The 19,738-nt window shown below is 38.2% G+C and overlaps 1 protein-coding gene and 1 non-coding gene across 4 annotated transcripts; one reads left to right on the top strand and one right to left on the bottom strand.

Moving 5' to 3' along the window:
* Window positions 1–396: 396 nt before the first annotated feature.
* LOC110836640 (FAM172 family protein homolog CG10038) lies at window positions 397–19,602 on the bottom strand. 3 transcript variants are annotated; one of them, XM_022078074.2, is made up of 9 exons: window positions 18,705–19,602; window positions 17,772–17,856; window positions 16,851–16,966; window positions 15,965–16,155; window positions 14,994–15,132; window positions 14,315–14,434; window positions 12,909–13,025; window positions 5,510–5,597; window positions 397–1,524 (listed from the first exon to the last, which is right to left on the bottom strand). In XM_022078074.2, exons 2-9 carry the CDS (start codon window positions 17,836–17,838, stop codon window positions 1,424–1,426), a joined length of 939 nt encoding a protein of 312 aa, XP_021933766.1. In that variant the 5' UTR covers window positions 17,839–17,856; window positions 18,705–19,602; the 3' UTR covers window positions 397–1,423. The 3 variants fall into 3 exon arrangements, with proteins under 3 accessions (XP_021933766.1, XP_021933751.1, XP_021933758.1); XM_022078059.2 differs by lacking the exon at window positions 18,705–19,602 and adding an exon at window positions 18,078–18,242; XM_022078066.2 differs by lacking the exon at window positions 18,705–19,602 and adding an exon at window positions 17,944–18,020.
* TRNASTOP-UCA (transfer RNA opal suppressor (anticodon UCA)) lies at window positions 4,154–4,240 on the top strand. Its single transcript has one exon. It is a non-coding gene; the product is annotated as a tRNA-Sec (tRNA).
* Window positions 19,603–19,738: the final 136 nt, after the last annotated feature.

Below are 19,738 nucleotides of genomic sequence, written 5' to 3'. Positions count from 1 at the left end.
AATAATTGTACATATAAAAGTACATATTTTTGATTGCGTGGTTTCTTATATCATTAAACGTTGTGTTGTTTTGTGTATTATTTGGTGTCCATATCTTATTTGTCCAGAGAAAAGAAAATTTGGCTTTGTTAATTGGTTGGTGCCCGCCACGATCTCATAAACTCTCAAATGTGCCCGTAGGCACAAAAAGGTTGAGGACCTCTGGTCTACATAATCTGTACAAATTAACATGCTTATACATCACTGTCTCTATATTCAAGTGACATGTATGTGAAAAAGTTTAATTTTTAACTCCAATGTTTAACAAAGAAATCTGGTCATAAGAAGCAACAAATGGTAGTTGCCTTCTAATACTGGTACACGTTCACCGTCTGCAGAAAACAAGTTACATCAAAACAGCGAGGATAAAACATTTTATTTGTCCTAAAAATTTACATAATAATATGTTTGTCTGTAGACTTACAGGTGTGACTGGAAGGAAATATATTAGTTTGCAACTAAAGGCACACTGAACTTGCCGAAGTATGAATGCAGATGTACTGGATACTGGAAACGACCCTTTCTTCAAGTGCCTGAGCACTGCGGGTCCCAACTTTTCGTTGGATCAATCCATTGACACTCAATAGGACTCCTCGGACGAGGAATGCAGATATAATGAATAAAATATTACAAAACTATAAATGTATCACAAATAGAATCCCATCATTTTGTAATTAAACTATATGGTCATTTGCATTTTTACATAACAGCTTCAATTAAACACAAATATCAAATATTATGTTCTTTGTGGTGACTGAACACCGTAGTCAATCTGGTTACCACAGCCCAGAGTCTGGTTATACTGAGATATTCATGGTATTCCTCAGTCCCTCCAAACAAGTTTCAAGGTAGTATCTTAAATTAGGACACGACTGTTTCCATCCACATCCTTTCTGATTCATCAACTGCTAATCATTCCATAATTTTACACTACAGAACATGAGCTACTGACAGCATTGTTAATCGCCCTGATGACGGAGGCAGTATGACCTCTGAAATGATGGTAGTCTGGTCGATGTTTACCAACGTTTCAGAGGTATCACTGCCTCCGTCATCAGGGCGATAAGCTATTTATGTTTCAAATTGTTTATGACAAAGAAATTTCTGTATTGGATGGAAACTGTGTTCCGTAATTAGATCAAACATTCTCGACCTAGTAGATTCTGACAAGTTAAAGAGGCAGAAAATTTGTAATATACATACTCCGAGGAATGAATCAGAAATTATCTCATGGTTACAGCGATATTTGCTGAAGGGATCTGCTTTATTGTGAACCTCTTGAATACATTGCAAATACCAAGCAAACTATAACTAAGAGTGAACTGAAAATAAAAGCAGATTTACTGTACACTACTTTCATTCCCACACCATCCTCCAGAACTGATCAAAGTTCATCCTTACCGACCAAGGCATTACGCCGTTCCTGTATGAATGAGAACACGGACTCAAAACTTGACCAGGATGTCATCTCATGTTTTGTGTGCCCTGAAACATGAAATACAATAATTAAACTCGAACTAGAAGAACATCTAGTTACACCATTTTCAAATTTAATTTCAACATGCATATATTCAAAATATTTTAGAAGAAACCTACATGGGATCAATCAAAAATCAACTGGCATAGTACGAACAAAAGCCATGAGATCGTGTCAGAAAGATGGAAAACGGTTCTCGACTACCAACGCATCTCAAGATGAATACGTGGATAACCAAAAACTAATAGATGATTACTACCTTGAGGTTGAAGCAGGTAATTTATTGGTCCAATCTGTGACCAAGAGGAGGTAAATTCAATACACAAAATATAGTTGCCAGCAAATAAATATTATAAAAATAATGTAGCTGCATAATTTGTGAAATTAAATCTAGCTAACTAGTTAATTCAAGGAATATTCCTTCCTGAGAAGTTTACAGTCATTCGTCTAGTCATAAAATGCATTATCTATGAAACCCAAGGGTTCACTGCTTTGATCACAAGAGCCCGACACTGGGCCCTATCTTTAGTCGAATGAAACCAGCACACACACAAAATATCTTTAAAATGCATGTTAATATTACGTGAAACGGGGAAGTTTTACTAAAATTTGTCAACAGATTCTGGTGAGAGTTTCTCTTGCAGAACCCTTGTAACCTCTTTGTGGAAAACCCAGGGTTATGTGGAACATACAGGTAGCCCTCGATTTACGCCGGGGATGCGTTCCTGGACGAACCGGCGTAAATTGAAGCTCTTATAATGTAAATCAATGGGAAGTCAATGACATGCATTCCCAGCACCCAAACATTGACGAGTAATATAATGACATAAGATTTAAAGCTCTGAAATAACGTAAATAAAATAAAGGGAATTTAAAAAATTTATTTTATACACTCACAATCGCCAATTCGTTGGTCCCCGCGATTGACCGCGATTCTTTCATGTGATTGATGTGTACAGTCATCTCTGCTGTTATGCGATAGTTGCATTCATGTAAGACGCCGACCTATCTCTGCAGAGATTAAATTAGTCCTTTGAAAGTTTAAAGCGCCAGGAATGAAACTGCATAAGAGCAAACTCGCATATGCGAAAGTTTGCATTTCACAAACAGCTTTTACCGATTCATCGATCTCATTGGAGCAAATTCGCGTTAACGAAACATACGTAATTGCAGAAATGACTGTATTTATAATTTCTATTTAAAATTAGCGATGTAAAAATTACGATTTAGTATAAAATCAGTACTAGATACATTGTAAAACGTTATAAATAATAGCAAAAATTTTTTTTTACACTTTTTGACTTGCTGGTTTCAAAATCGGCGCAAATCGAGGGTTACCTGTAGTTTGAGAAACACTGTACCACCACATCAATGAACAATGATCACAGGTCCTACTGACATTATTATGAAAGTTTGCTGATGGAATGGCCAGCTACATGTTCTTGTGGATTTCATAAGTACCTCCAGTAGAATGCTACCATGAATCGTCTTCAATCTTAATTTTCCAAATTCATCATTTCCATCTAATCTTACTGAAGCTACATAAGCTCTGAAGTCAAAAGTGTCATAAAAACAATTTGACGAATATATATTTTCCAGAACTTTCTCACTCGATGTCAAAAATCAAATCAAATGCAATAAAATACATGTAAACGTTTGGTAACAGCATCTATTAAAGACAATTTAGAAACAGGAAACAAAATAAGCACTTGTCAGCATCACGTAATTATTTTTTTGTACGTAACTGTACTTAACCGGTTAATGGTTGGGGGGGGGGGGTTCAGACACACCACTCACACATTTTCTCCTTCCGTAGCACTTACGCTGTACAATGAACGTGCAGTAAGTGCTTATGAGAGCGAAGCTATATTGAAAGTGCCCCTGCCTCGAGAACACTTCTAGTCAAGTGGAGGTCAACCAGTACAGCAGAGACGCCGGTCAACCGATATGCCGCAATGCCACCCCACCATCTGACTGCACTTGATCGTCTGCGTGAAGTATGCCCGTTACGAATTTAAATCACAAAATTGTAATTGTGAGGCGAGCTGGTGCTGGCAAAGCGAACTTCTAGAACTGCTCTGGGGCACTCCCACCCTCCTATCCAATGGGCAACACGAGAAAATTCCCTAAAGGGTAGTCACCTTGGCTCATTCATTGTCCTAACATATGTTGGCCACTGTCCATTTTTTACACATCTGACAAACAAATGTTTCGAAAGAAAATTAGCGGTAACTGTTAGGACCAAACCAACTGAATACCAGGATAGGGCAAATGATTAAACTCTTCGGGGCTCTCAACAGATGCCATTCTTGATAAAAAATAGTTTAAATCCTAAATAACTTGTGTTGGTAAGGTCTTAAGAGTGGGTCACCCTGTCCTTGTGGCAATAAATATATATATCCTCTATCGCTAGTAATGGACCTACAAGTGTATACAGTAAAACAATTTTTGGCAAAACGTAGATTAAAAACATCGTCACCAATTCCTGGGAAATATTTCTAAATACTATTATCGGACACCAAAATGATAAAGCACCACCAAACAAATTTTACATTTGAAATTGAATCATTAGTTTCCGCAGGTATTATTTTACAGCATCTACAAGACATATATACCAGTTTGCAAGTTCTTTACTGTGCCCAACTGATCTTCGGTGGTCCGGGGTGCAGGCTTCAAACCTGTAGCTGACTAACGTCAGAGTGGTTCGATTCCACCTGTTGGGCGTGTGAAACAAATAATTATTATTACTATTATTATTATTATTTTATTTAGTGTTCTGTCTGACGACAGGTCCATATGAACAGGATCCTTCCATCCTTTTCTCGGACTGGGACCTGTTCATATACGTTCTTGGCAGATGATCCAGAAGTGGTTTGCCATTGCCTTCTTCTGTGTGTGAATGGAGTAATTGTTGGGATGCCACGGAGAAACCGGGGAAGCCCCCGGAGGAAAACTCCGTGTTGCCTAGACCACGGCCTTGCCCAACACAAGTTATAAATTCGGGCACCGCCGGGAATCGAACCCGGGACCCCAGGATTACAAGGCCAGCGTTCTAACCGCTAGACCACCGTTTCGTTTATTATTACTACTGTACGTTAATTATTACTTTTTCAGTTTGTGTTTGGAGTCATACCTTTAAAAACAATGGGCATTTATTTGTTCAAGATTAGTCTCAAACTGATAATTTCACTTCGTAGGAACCTGACTGAATCCCCGCAACTTTGACCTCATTCTGTCCGCGTATCTGTTACAAACTTCACAGCTGATAACGACGAGACTCAACCTTGAAGTCGGAAATCACGTCTCGATTGCTGTGACGCTCCACTGCAGACATCTACTTTCTCAATCTTGTACGCATTCTATCGTCATCACTCCCTGATGATGGACGCAGCAACGACCTCTTGACACGTTGGTTAACATCGACCAGACTACACAGCGCAACAACCCAGAAGGCTCACCGTCGCGAAAACCTCAAATCCCACTCAGGCGACCACTGTTTCGAATCTAATATATGTCTTAAAACTATAAAAAAAAATCAATACTTGCAACGCAGTTAACTGACATTTGATTGCATTGCTTAAAAACACTTCTTTCTACGAAGCCAACATAACCGTACAGAAAAGTACAAATAACAAAATATGTATCCTTCCCTCCTGAAGTGGTCAAACTATGGGGCACAATCTCAAATCAAATAATCAGTGTGCAACCGCAAGCAATCTTTCTTTAAGGTAAGTTAAGATAAATAAACCGTCTCTTTAAAGCTGAAAACTTAAACTTTTCAAGCTTCATTATACGTTTTAATTTGAATAACATAGTATTTTGCTGGCACCTACATGGAACTTCTTTTCGGCTAGCCTAGACTACTTTGTTTTAACTGCACCAAAGCCGGAAGGTAATGCTAACCCGCAGACGTATGGTGATGACTTAACACTGCAGAGAGAGCGATAACAGTGTTAACAGCTGAAGAAGGAAAGCTAATGCTACTAATGTTACCTGCTGAAACTCGAGGAATATCACCCTCCTTATTATGAGACAGTCGTGTGTCCAGTGACGTGTCGTGGGAAGCCCAATTACGCGACACCTGAAAATAATAATTTCTGTAAATTGTCACGGCGTCACAACAAAGAACAACGAACCTCAAATCTCACAGATGTAGATTATCTTGAAGGAAAAGCGCAGAGTTATGGCACAGCACATAATTGGCGTATTCCGTAACACTGCCCTTAAGAAAACAGATAGACCTACTTCTTAAGCACTGGCGATTGTATTACTACCAAATAACAAATTGTAAAATGTTGGTATTTATGTGCGATTAAAACATGTTTTGTACAATTAGTGAATTAACTAAATTTCAAGAGACGTTTGATTAAAATAGCACGATATAGCAACACACAAACACCCACACATAAATATATATGTTCAAAAAATTAAAACAGAATCCATTCAAAAACAAAGTGATTGTCTGAATCGGGAAGATCCGTCAGAGGGTATCTTCTAGAAAACGGAAGCCATTACACTAGTATTAAGGAACCGTGACAGATGCGTCACCAGTGTAACAGGATGCGGGCTGGATGGCTAGAGTTCGAGTCTTGGCAGCAGCCGCTAATGCCACTGGATATTATCCTGCGCCAGTTCCATCCACCTGTCGTCCTGAAAACCTTCTTTTTAACCTAGACGGCTGTTGTTAGGATAACGCAATCTAATAGCATTCGTTGGGCTGAACATGTACCTAAGATGGAGGAGGCAACGACAAGTTGGTGGATAAACCTCTTGGAAAATTCCGACTTGGACTGACAGCTCTTGCCAGAAATCATTACACAACAGACTGACATATACGAGTAGAAAGTCAACATCTAAAATGCGTAACAAAATTTCACTATAACTTTTCAGGTTGGAGATACTTGTAAAGTACAGACGCAAGACGAAACGTTTATCTGTACGTGTCGTCAGTCAACGATGAATTAAGAGCCGTTAGACATGCATTAAACCTCATTAATGGTTATAATAATCAGGCCCAAGTAAAGTACTCGTATATCCAACAGCCGATCTTCGAAAGAAGAAAATCTGTTTTACAGTGAGTTATGGGCCCCACTCATTGTACTTCATTTTCAATAAGGTAGAAACATTACGACATTATTTTAAATTGTCTTCGACAAACATTTTAAGACAAAACAAAATATCATATACAAAAAAGGGTCTATTTCAGGGGGGCCGGTACAACCACCAATTGACAGAGGCGAGGCGCCACCCCAACCGTAGGAGTCTTTCAGAACTGCGCGTCTCCGAAACCCTAGAATTACCCGACACAGGTGGACTTCAAGGGAGGGACAGTATTAACCATCAACAGAGAGAGGGAAAAAAATGAGGATTGGATTGGCTGAATGAGAAAGGTTTCATGCATGTCTTCTGTTGCAGACATCTTCGGCGCAAAATCACGTGCCCGAGTACCTTTCGAAAGTCGGATTGACGCAGGATGCATAAATACGGTTTCCCCAGATGTGTCAACGAGGTTGTAACCTTTAACGGCATTAGGATAATGGGACATACTGTTCTCTACAATCGACGGGAAATACGCAAGAAAAGAAAACCTATCTCGTAGTTTAAAAATCAGTACAATAAATTCGAAATGTAAGGATATGGCATACACTCAACACTATTTTATTATTAAAACCATAATTTTAATGTGATTGCATTCATTTCAATTCGATGGAATGTGGCGGAATGTTTTATAAAAAAAATGGCTAAAATTTCTTAGTTGCTATAAATCTAATTGAACAGACTCATAGGCCAGTATATAACCCCGCGATAGCAAACCAAAACTCGAGGGTTTAAACCACGCTTTTCGTAGGGGTTCTAACGTTCGGGCAATGGAACGGAACAAGTTTTCGAATACGGCTCGCTTATTCAGAAGTAAGACAACTATAACATTAATTAAAACGCTTAAATTTTCTGGCCGACTTTAACACAGTTTGGTACACCAATATAAAAGCCAATTATAATTACATCCAACTTTCAATCATCTGTCGTCTTCAAACAAGACACATTCAGAAGTTGGAATATACGTCGAAAAGTCTCGTTTTGACACCTCTAAATTTGGCTGGGTTAATAGCTTATAAACATGAGAGACTGAAAAAACTTTTCTTGTAAGTGTTCTGAGACCCCGTACATTAAGGATTAGTTTCAAAGAGGGCTTTATGCACTCTGAAGTCGTGCAAGTGCACTAGTTAGAGTTCACACTGCTGTAAAATTAACACGCACCCTGTTAGAAACTCGTCTTGATTTCTTAAAACCGCACAATGATCGAATTTCACGGTATCCGGTTTCTTTTCAGACACGGGGAACACAGGGGAGGAAGTATATGATATTACACAATGCACAAAACTTTGTAAGATATATACATTTCAATCAAAAAAAGAGTAAAAAATTACTAAGTAGCAAACGTTATGGTACATTTTGTAACTCAGCCCAACTAAATTAACACACACACACACACACACATATTCCTGTATGTTTGAAGAGTAGGCCAAATTAGTATACCAACGCTGGAAGCTTAGACAAAAAGGAAAACTTCGCATTCATGTCGCTACTAGAAAAGTTAATTGTTTATTACACATGGTAGATAAAATCGATGAGCCGGGATAGCTCAGTCAGTATAGTGACTAGCTACGGGCTGGACGACCGGGGTTCGATCCCCGACGGGGGCAGAGGATTTTTCCTCTAGCCTCTGCGTCCAGACCGGCTCTGGGGCCCACCCAGCCTCCTCTACAATGGGTACCGGGGTCCTTTCCCGGGGGGTAAAGCCGGCCGGGGCGTGATGCTGACCACTCACCCCCATCTAGTGCCGAGGTCAAGGAAGAGAGGAGCTATACCTCCACTCACCCCAAACGCCTACAAGGCGTATAGTGGGACAAACTTTACTTTACTTTAGATAAAATCGGTATACGCCTAGTACATTAACAACTTACAGATAACTCATGAGAATCATAATTCAATATTCCTCTAGTCTGTGTCCAGACCGGCTGTGGGGCCCACCCACCCTCCCATCCAAAAGGGTACCGGGGCCCTTTCCCGGGGGTAGAGAGCGGCCAAGGCGTGATGCTGATCACTCACCCCCTTTATCTACCCACCCCCCCCAGCGCCCGCATGGAGTACAGTGGGACAGCTTTGCTTTACTTGTATCCCTACGTAATATTTTCACATTCACGAGAGTAGAAATCTGCAATGAATTTTCAAAAAGCGTTATTTTGATTTAGCATAGATCTGACTTTGATGTTTATGTATTCTTACAAAAATGTACTACTTGAAAATAAACCGTAAATTATTTGTCCTTGCATTTCGTTAAATATTCGTCATATTCACAAACTGTTTAAATAAATGTCTTCGTGGGTTCTATGAGATGAGAAATGCATACACAATTTATGTCGGAAAACCAGAAGGGAAGAGAAACTTATGAATTCCTGGCCTGAAAACAAATTATTAAAATGGATTTAAAAGAAATTAGCGTGACGATGTGGATTGGGTTAATCAAATCAACAATTTTCCCGCCTTTTATGGAATACGAAGGTTCATTACCATGTTCACAAGTGCCCACCATTAATCCAGTAAACATCCTCATACATCCTACACTTACAGTTCCAAATACACTAAATACACAGAGCTTTAAAACTTTGACAACGCATTTTGAACCTCTATGTTACACAATTTCTAAGAGCTTAAACTAAAGTGTACTGATTTATAGCCGCTCTTCTAAGCTGCCCATATCCCACTACTAAAACCTATCTGCTTATATAATACATGAAGCAGAATCGTGCAAAAGCTTGTGCAATGCACATACAATTAATTACTCCTTTTCCCTTCACCCCCTGCGTCTCTTCTCACCCTCCTCCATTCCTCCCCTTATTACATTACCATGTGCCAACATCCATCCATACGAAAGAAAGGGGAGAGGATAATTCATTAGCAGATGTCAATGTATTATTCCTTGTTTTAATGTCAGAATGCTCAGCACACGTTGGCGGCTAAGTAATTAGCCAGTACGATCTTCCTGCAGACAACAGTTCCTGGCGCTTTTCCACGCCGTTCATCACACGACAGAGGAGATCACGGACACACACATTGGTCGTTCGGAGCCCATAAACAGCGGCTGACACTTCCTTACTCCATAACAAGACACTGGTAGTTGATTATGACCACAGAATGATTCAAAGAAATGGTCACGTTTGTAATCTTCGACGCCCTTCCTCGACTTATCAAATGCAGGTGACTTAAGTGTGGGCATCGTAAACTCCACCTGTATTTGACGGTAATTATGTCGAAAACAGCACACGTAAGAACGTCTATGCACAACACCTTCCTACTCTGATACCAAATATTTGTGATTCATATTATTTTTTTGTACTATTCATTTCTCCCATGTATACTACACACCAATCTCACCTCATTCTCCTACAACTGATTACCTTAATAACAAAACAGTAAACGGTACACAGAATAAATTCTGATGCTTCTCACAACCTAAAATTCAAGAGGCCGATTCGCTATTTTAAAGGATAGTTTATTCTGTCTTTGAACACGTTAATAATTCAGTTCTATTAAGCCATCAGATACAACATATATTCCATACGTAATCCTAACGTTTGATTTAACTCCACATTTTTCGACGTGTAGCCACAGTCAGGGACGAAGATGAAGGCAGTATTTTCCTCCGAACCGTTGGTGTCTACACACAAGTCCACACGGACAGATATTAAGCAGTTTAATTAAAAAGATTTGCTTCTACCTTAATTTGTTGCCACAAAAACCTGATCATATGAACTTTCGATCTCTTAGCCTAAACAAATATCACCATAGGTCTGACAGTTCTGTAAAATAATAGATCAGCGTTAAACGTGGTGTAGAGGATGGCGAAGACAGTGCGTATGTATAAATTACTAATTTCGTTATGCAGGTCTTCCTATAACGGGGAATCCTCAAGGGAAATCCAACTGAGATGCTATTTGAACAAGTTGCGTGCCATTTTCTACATTCGTATTTACCATTGTATCCATCAATGGGTACATCACTTATACAAATACAATGCACATTTCACTGTCGATCCTGCGAATCGTTCCTAATTCTATCGAATGAATGAGAAGCAATCATGCCTTAAAATTACACCCTGTACTGTCCTCATATTAATAAGTTAAAACACAGTGCATCGGCTCATCATAGCCAACAGGGTCTCGCATTTTGAAAACTCTGCGTTTAATCTCTTCCTCACCGGGAGTATATCCATTTCGCTGTATAATCGAGGCGCTTACGTGTATAAGAATCGATCAACGGAAATGGTGGTGATTTCATTTCCGCTTTCTACTGCCGTTGTAATTCTTGTACCAGCGTTTAATGGGATACAATCTCCATCAAGGCAGATGGAGGAGAATCAGGCGTCTGTGTCATCTCGTGTCATCAGTCATAAGGAGTGCTTGAAACATAATGACAGTGCATCTACCTCAAGTATCGTGCCATCAGGGCTTCAAGTAGGTGAAAGGTGGGTTGGGTTCGTAGACAAAGAAGAGAATGTTTTCCTAAGAGTCGGAAAAATAAAAGACACATGCCGAGAAAAGTTTTGCGTTCCGAGAACCAGTTTCAGCTGGCGAAGTTTTATGTCTGCCTGCCCGCAAGTAACAATTCGGATACCATTTGGTGGATTTTCATAAAATGTTATATTACACTCTTTTACATATGTGTATGCATTTCAATTTCCGTAATAAATAAAAAATAAAAAACGTTTCACAAGGTAACGTAAAGCATTTAAATTACATTATTATTATCACCCACCACTTTATAGGGGTATTTACTTCCATGTACCCGAGACAGACCTTGTCCCTGAGGTACATAGAGCAGCAGCTATTTCCGAAATACGTTTTGTTTTTAATACGTGTTACATGTATTATATAGTTTTATTGTTAGGGATGACTACATATTTTACGACAGCGTCTTTCGAATGATGATGATTATTATTATCATCATTATGAAGTGGTTAAAAGAGGTGATCACTTCTTCAAAACTGGTTTGTGGCGGGGGGGGGGGGGGGGGGGAGCTCCCGCAAGTTTTGTAAAATTCTTACTTTATCAAACAATACTGTGTCTAATGCAAATATTATACAGCATATATAATATAATTTAACAAAATGAGAACTGTGAAGACATCAGATTATAACTGTTTCAAAAAACCAAGACCCCAGCCAAGTAGATCAATAAATTTTCATTCGAGCAGAAGAATCAGAAGCATCATCATCTGAGGCTACAAAATTCGACCAGCCAGAAAACTTCTGATTGTGCCTACAGGTGGGCTTCATGCGATCTGGCTAATCAACACTTCATGCGTGTGCAAGCACAGCATGAGGCAACCAAGCCACGCACAGATGCTAACTGGTGGCACCGCTAACAAAGAGCTAGCGGACTCTCACTGGCACTTGACATAACAGGAACATGGTGGTACTCTCCACAGTAAATAAAAGCGAAAACTTCAAAAAACACATCGCATCTCTGTTCGGACTTTTCACAAATAAAACTAGGTACCTTCAAATTTAATTCCTTATTTTGTAAATACAATAAAAATTATGTTTGGTTTCATCTACAAAATTTCCCAATGATATCTAAGTTTTTCAAAGCTCGTCAGTGGTCAGTCAACTGCTCCAAAAGATTGGATATCAATTCATGAAGTTTTCACTTCTGTTCACTGTCCGATCCTGTAGTTTCTACTTCTTATGTAGAACTGTCAATACGAGACTCATCGACCGATAAAAATGTCTTCGACTTCACCATCATAACTATCAAAGTAGCGTTCATACCACATAACAAAAAAAGAAAAGTAGCTTAAAATCAGTTATAACAATAACAAAAGCTGCGGAAAAATCATCAAATTAAAGCACATTATACACGGATAACATATGCACCGCAACAAATACAGATAAAGAAATATAAAAGAAATCTCTCAGTGAAATATTGAACTCTGGCTCCAAGCAGAAAAAGGAAGTTAAAATTATTGCCAGGAATAACTGACAGAAGCAAAAATCCAAATAAGAATTAATTCGGGATAAAATATTCGGGGATCCGTTTTTATCCCAAGTTAATTTGGGGTTATCAAGGAAGCAGTTAAAAAGAAATTTCTACAAGCAACATGTGGTTATGAAAATGGTTTAAAGAGAAAGGAAATACCATAAATTATTTTTCTCTCTTTCTAGAAACATACACCACAGATTTATATGGAATGACTTCAATAGATATTCACAAAACATCACATTTTGCAGAATGACAACAGTCAAAGTGCGTTCCATAACCAAGTATAAAAATGTTGCTTCCGGGTCATACTTGGTTACTGCGGAAAGAAGGAAATTAGGAACGAAACTTACCTTTTTCAGGTACTCTGCAACTTTGGAAGGGACTTTCTGTGCCCAAAAATCGTGGACAGAATCTGTTAAGGCAATAGCAAACACGCTACTGCTGAAGTCGGAGAGATATTTTGTAGCCTAAGACAAAAACATTAATTAAAAATTATGGTATGCATTCTGATTTTATTTATATCTCAAATTAGGAATTTATCATCCTGCTTCTACTGACTACATAGGATATCTGTTGAAAAAATAAATAACTTGCTAATTCTGACTCTTGTAAATACTAACATGGCAATTTATTAAAAAATCAATAAGGTTCTAAGATGGATTAAATAGACACGCTCTTCATTTCAACAAAATAGCCCTCACCGTGTGAGTGATATTTAATTTTAAGTGCATCTACTGAACACAACATGACTTGTAAGATTTAAGGTTTTCACAGCGGTGAGTATGAAGATTTCTGTCTTCTGGGTTGTTGCGCAGTGTAGTCTGATAGATGTTTACCAACGCCCTGAGGATGGAGGCAGTATGACCACTGAAACGTTCGTAAACATCGACCAGACTACACAGCGCAACAACCCAGAAGACAGAAATCTTCATAACATGACTTAATTTCTATACATCAATGACTATTTTTGTACCCTCCCTTCTCTCTCTCTCTCTCTGTATTATGATTAAAATACTGTAATTAAGAACATGACTAAAAGTAATTTACCTTTTATAACACTAAATGCATCAATGAACTGACATTAGGTTCAAAACATTTTATTTTAAATTCAGTTTTAAACTGAATTAAGATGTAAAGATTATCAAAGCCAACTTTTAACTACAATCAGCAAATATGAACATAATTTAAAATAAAAATTTGAAATCACAACCCAATCACTCTATACTCAGAAATAACCAACCGTACTTGGATTCATGAACTGCTACACTCTGTTTTATAAAGCCTACCATCAGTATTTAAGATTTGTAATTTTTACAGCAACTGAACGCAATGAAGTCTTCTCAAGTTATCAACCATGTAAGCATGGAGTTGCAATTCAGTGTTTCAGAGACCATCTCTGACTCCATCATCAGGGTTTGACCATGATGACAAAGGCTGATCGCCCAAGTGGACTTCATCAGTACCTTCAGTACGTCAAGTGTACCATACTGACTGCAGCCTTTTGATTTTATACCAGAGTACAAGTACCTTTTCTCATTCATACGGCAATAATGAACTGAAAAAATACAGGCTGAGGTTCAATGCCATATGCTGCAAAAAAAAGGCCACTCTAAAAACTTCAGCATTTGGTCAAGTGGAAATTAATGATGCAAGCTGAACAATGGAAACCTCAATGCCACCTGTCACCAATTCCTTGTAAGTTTCCATTTCAAAAACAGAAATAAATAAATATATAGACACACACACACTGACTTACCAGGTCAACTGCGAGGAATCCGCCGTAACTGTGAGCAATTATGGCAATATGCTTTGGATTAATTTCTTTAACATAATGTTTCCATACATAATCTGCATGCTCCATTCCATTACGGCTATTCTGTGTCAAAAAAAGATGGCAAAATGGCAGAAACACCATACATGATTCTAGTCTAGTTTCTACATGACCACAACCTCTTTTAATTTGTTGCATGAAATGATGCCACACCAGTAAATAACAGCACTGGTCAGTATTATATAGAGAGGCACATAAATAAAAGTATACTTACACTTTTTTTTCCATTTCCAGTACACACCATTCAGCATGGTGTGCATTGGTGGTTAGCAGGATTCACGACCCATCAGTACATGAGTTCAACCGGGACCGCGACATTTAACGCTCCTGCTGTGACCCCCTTTTTGCGAAATGGTGAAAGTGGAGTAATTGTTGGGATGCCACGGAGAAACCGGGGAAGCCCCGGAGGAAAACTCCGTAATGCCTGGACCACGGCCCTGCCCAACACAAGTTGTAAATCTGAGCACCGCCGGGAATCGAACCCGGGACCCCAGTATTACTAGCCCGGCGTTCTACCCGCTAGACCACCGTGGCGGTTTACTTACACTTAAGGACGACATTATTTATCGCAATCATGAAAATTATTATAATTTCTTTGACTCACCTTAATTTTGATTTTTTTGCCATCTATAACCTTCACATTATCATTTGGATTCATCACTATAACAGCATAACCAAGTTCTCTTGCACGTTTAATGAATGGGATTTGTGACCCACTTTGTAAACTGTCATTTATAATCAAACTGGAAATGCAGACAGGTTAACCTGGATCAGTGCCATGGAAAACAGCAAGCAAGCAACACACACACACAACTTAACGTACAAGAAGAAGAATCTCCTTTTTCTCATTCTGCCCAAGTGTGAATAAAAGGTGAAGTTCTGAGGACCAAGAGTGTGATAATGTACTGGCTAGTACGGTCCGTCACACCCCAGCAGCAGTATCAGGTCAGCATGAACCAACAGTAAAGAAAAGACCGACATTAGAAAACCAAAGCAATTTCAGAATCTTCGGATAGACTGGAGCCAGGCCTCAGAAATACGAAACTGGCAACTAACCACAACATAAACTGTTACGTCTTACTAGGACACATAATTATTGCCTTGGTTCATTAAATCTCCGTGTGTTGAAAATATATTTGTCTTTTATTATTTTATATTTTCCAATTTTTACTTAACTGGTTTCATCAATAAGCACAAATAAAAATATTGTTCGATTAAAATATCTGTAATGAACAATAGAAACATTCTGAGGGGAAAGACAGGAATACTATTTCCTTTCCTTTGGAAGGAAAATTAAACAAGAACAATCATTTTAGTATTGGAGAAAATCATTCCCAGTCTACACTTTTCACACAATTTCAAATAATCAATCATATAAACCTCACTAGCAAAAACAGAAAAGTTCATCATCCACACTCAAAAATATACTATGATTTCTGTTTCGTTGGGGGTGGGGGGAATATACATATAATTTAAAAAAACAAGCAAACAGAGATATGTACATTGAAAATCTTCATTCCAAATTGTTCAAGAATAACAATCATTATACCTATAAGCCAACTCCTACAAGCCTACCTCCGAGCCCACTGCCCTGATCTCACTGCACCACTTCCAGGAATCAGAACAAGAAGATGATCTGGCCTCGACAATATATCTGAAGAAACAAAGATAACTGCACTTTCTTGTGCTGATCCTTGCTGAGGAACCATCTCTCTGTGGAGTCCTACTTCAGTCTCAAGTAGGTGATATACATATTCTGTTATCACCTGTAAACATAAAGCACAACACATTCCAATGCTACAATAAAATTTGGAAGACTCGGCCGACAGAATATTGGTATAACACGACTTATCACGCCAACAAAACATTCTGCACTGACATATTACTTTACATTTAAAAAAAAACCCACAAACAAACAATAATTTAGTAAGATTCACACACTTTTCAGAACTTCATCAACTCACATGAAAAGCGGCCATAATGTATTGAGGACTACTTGCTACTTATAAACTGTCAGGTCATAATTTGATCTGTGTAGATTTAATTTAACAATCTTTGGCTTTACTTTTAGAAAATTTTGTTCCAACAGCCAAATGTAATCTTATGTCCTTGGAAACTAACAGGCAAGTACCCTTACTGTACTGTGATCTCATCCACATAGACATACCTGCTTAAGGTTATCATTACTGATGGGCAAGTCAAGCCTCACATCTGTGGGACAAACAGAACTATGAAACTTTTTAAACAACTCTCCTCAGGAGGGAACAGGGCTGTTAACTACATGTCAGCTTCCTTCCTCTCAAAGCTTCTATTCCAAATAAACACCGGGTAAAAGACAAAATGACTGGGGTTTGAACTTGATCAGTACCTGGCAACAGGTACAGTACCAGGTTCGTACCATAATCAATGTTGTAAGTTGACAGATGGTAAGTATGAATGTTTTCAGCTGTTTGACACTTACATCACCCAAAGCTTCGTATCTTTTCTGATTATACTCTTGATTCTCACTAACATTAAACTCAAAAGATTCATATCCAGGCTTGCCAGTATCTGGATCAACTTTTCTAAGCTGCCCATCTTAAAAAAACAAAAAGCACATGTATAAGATGATTATCCATACAATTAATATGTTATTATTTAATTAAGCTTAGTCTACAAACATATGATATAAAAACTGCATATATGCCTAATTTGAAAATAAAAATCTTGCACAAAAAATGTGACTTTGGAATTCAGTAACTCCCATTTTTCCTTAAGATCATGCAACATAAGCTTTACTCAATCAGCTAATTTAAACATCGTTTCCTGCGAACTCAGCATCTGGAATGGTTTATGTTAGGCCTTGTAATTGCTAGTGATATCCAAGTTTAGTGACTGTTAGGAGGTTATGGAAGCCAGAATGGTTTGTGTCAGAGGTAGTAATGGCAGGTAAATCCTGAAATTAATATATCTTAACAATACAGTGTCCAGTTACACTAGTATGGTTTGTGTTCTGGTCACTAATCTTGGATGAAACCCAAGTTCAGTGACATGTTACAGGGAAGAGTATTTACTGCTCACTTTATTCAGTTTTACAATTTTTTTATTTTGTATTTTTTGAGTTTATTAGGATAGTTTATGCTTCCAAACAGCTGTAAATAAATCTCAAATTTAGTGAGAGGTACACATGATCACCATATTATAAAACTGATTGATAAATTATAATATTACATAGGTATAACGGTATATTTATACTTGGTATAATTATTCCTTCTATTCAGGAAATGGTCAGAGCTTTGTGGGAGAAGTAGAAAACCTAACTTGTACATCATATTTCTATCCATGTTCCAGCATATATATGAGCGTATTTCTTTATTTTTCCAGAAATCAATCTTTCTTTTACCTTTGTTGAATGCATACCCAAATCCTTCAAGAGTACTTGGAAAATTCCATCCTTCTTCAGAAGTCATCACAAGTAAGGAAATAGCCTGAAAAAGTAAATGTTATTACCATGTCTAAACAAAACCTATGAAGATGAACCGGGGCGTTAAATAAATAATATTTAACTTATTTACCTTGCAGGAAAGAAAAGTAGAAATGAGATTAAACAGTACTTCATTAAAAATATAGGGGGGGCGTGACTACCACCGAAGTGACCCAAGGAACAGACAACTCTCTTCATACAAAGCAAAGTTAACTAAATACTTACGCCAATACAGAATACAACCTTCAACGATGTAACCATAAAAATTAATACATTCACACACCAATATAATTATTACCGCAAGAGACACAACCTACAACACTCATTTAACAAACACAACTTCCGTTATTCCCACTTCTTTCCGCACACTGTCACCAACCCATGAATTGAAATAATTTTTTTCTAACAATCGACTTACTAAAGACTGTATTCAGTGGAAGGATTGTATAAATTTGTGTTTCAATATTTATATACGAGTATGGTGTCTATGACTGTTACATCACCAACTATCTTTGTTACAATTTAACAGTATTGGTTACATTGATACATTTGTTACGAGGTTATAAAATATCTTGGAAAGCAGCAACAGGAAACCGCCGCGCCATGTACTGCTACATAAAGGAGTATGTTAATGTCGTGTTCCTATAGGTAGAAATATTTTCATTTTATGATTTGATATGAAGAATTTGTGAATTTGATGATCATACTTTAACATTTACGACAATGATGAAAACACGTGCTACAATCTTTGGCCAAATTATCAAGTGACACAGGTAATGCCAACACTATCAAATGATTCGTGTTCGATAGCAGAATGCAATTATGGAATGACGATATTAAAATTATACTAACCTCCAAAGTAAAAAGGGAAGTAAAGCTGTCCCACTTCACGACATGTAAGCGCTTGTGGGAGAGGTTATATAGCAACTACTTATTCTTCGCTTTGGCAGTATATAGGAGAGTGGAGTGCTTCACGCCCCAACCGCCCTTTACGCACGGGAGAGGCCAGCGGTACCCAGTGTATAGGAGGCTGGTAATAAAATGAAAACATAAAGCCGTAATGGCTGAAACCACGAACACGATATGAGGAAAATCAAATTTATTGACGAACGAGTGTCTCTAATTAGCCGGGAATGATACTGACAGGGGAGAACCAAAGGACTCAGGAAAACCTGCCCTAATATCACTCCATCAAGAAAATTGACATGGGCTCGAACATGGTCCTCCGCGGTGAGAAATAAACAAGTCTTCGTCTTCCCGAATAAAACGTGGCAAGATAAACCACTGCACAGCTTTTGAAGTCATTGGGAAATTTGAAGTCACTGGAGTCTCTGCTGAAATATATTGTTCGCACACACAGTAGTGACTCGGTCCAAAAGTTGGGATCATGTGCTCTAACAATGGGAACTGGTCAAGAAGGAAAAAAGGTCCCCATACTGGTGAAGGATGCAATGGCCAGGTTCACATCTGACATTTAGCATCCTGGACTAGATGACAGCTCTCTTAAAGACCCTGAAGCCTAGATGAGATGAGTGCTGAGCACTGTCTTTCTGTTTTTGCATCTTCACATCCTTTGCGCCTGCACTCCAGAGCTTCTTCAGACTTTGCCTTATTGACTAGAATATAACAAACGGTGTGAAACACAGTTGGAACACCACAGATTACTGGTAAAACCTTTCCTGCTGCAACAGAGGGTGAGATGATAACTCTTTACTTCACCAAAACTAAGGAGTGATCATAGTGTGTGTGTGTGTATATATGTATATTACTCACATATTGTATTGCTGTAAAATAGATCAATACCTTTACAATCTGCCTTTTACTTATTATTTTTGTGATTCCCTGCTTCCTATGCTATTCATTTACATGCAAGCATGTGAAACTAC

This window comes from Zootermopsis nevadensis, unplaced genomic scaffold (assembly GCF_977971745.1).
Source record: "Zootermopsis nevadensis isolate Lab colony 2312 unplaced genomic scaffold, Znev_1.0 Znev_ptg000061l, whole genome shotgun sequence".
Taxonomy (NCBI): Eukaryota; Metazoa; Arthropoda; class Insecta; order Blattodea; family Termopsidae; genus Zootermopsis; species Zootermopsis nevadensis.
Note: the sequence above shows the minus strand (reverse complement) of the source record. Positions and strands in the feature narration are given on the sequence as shown.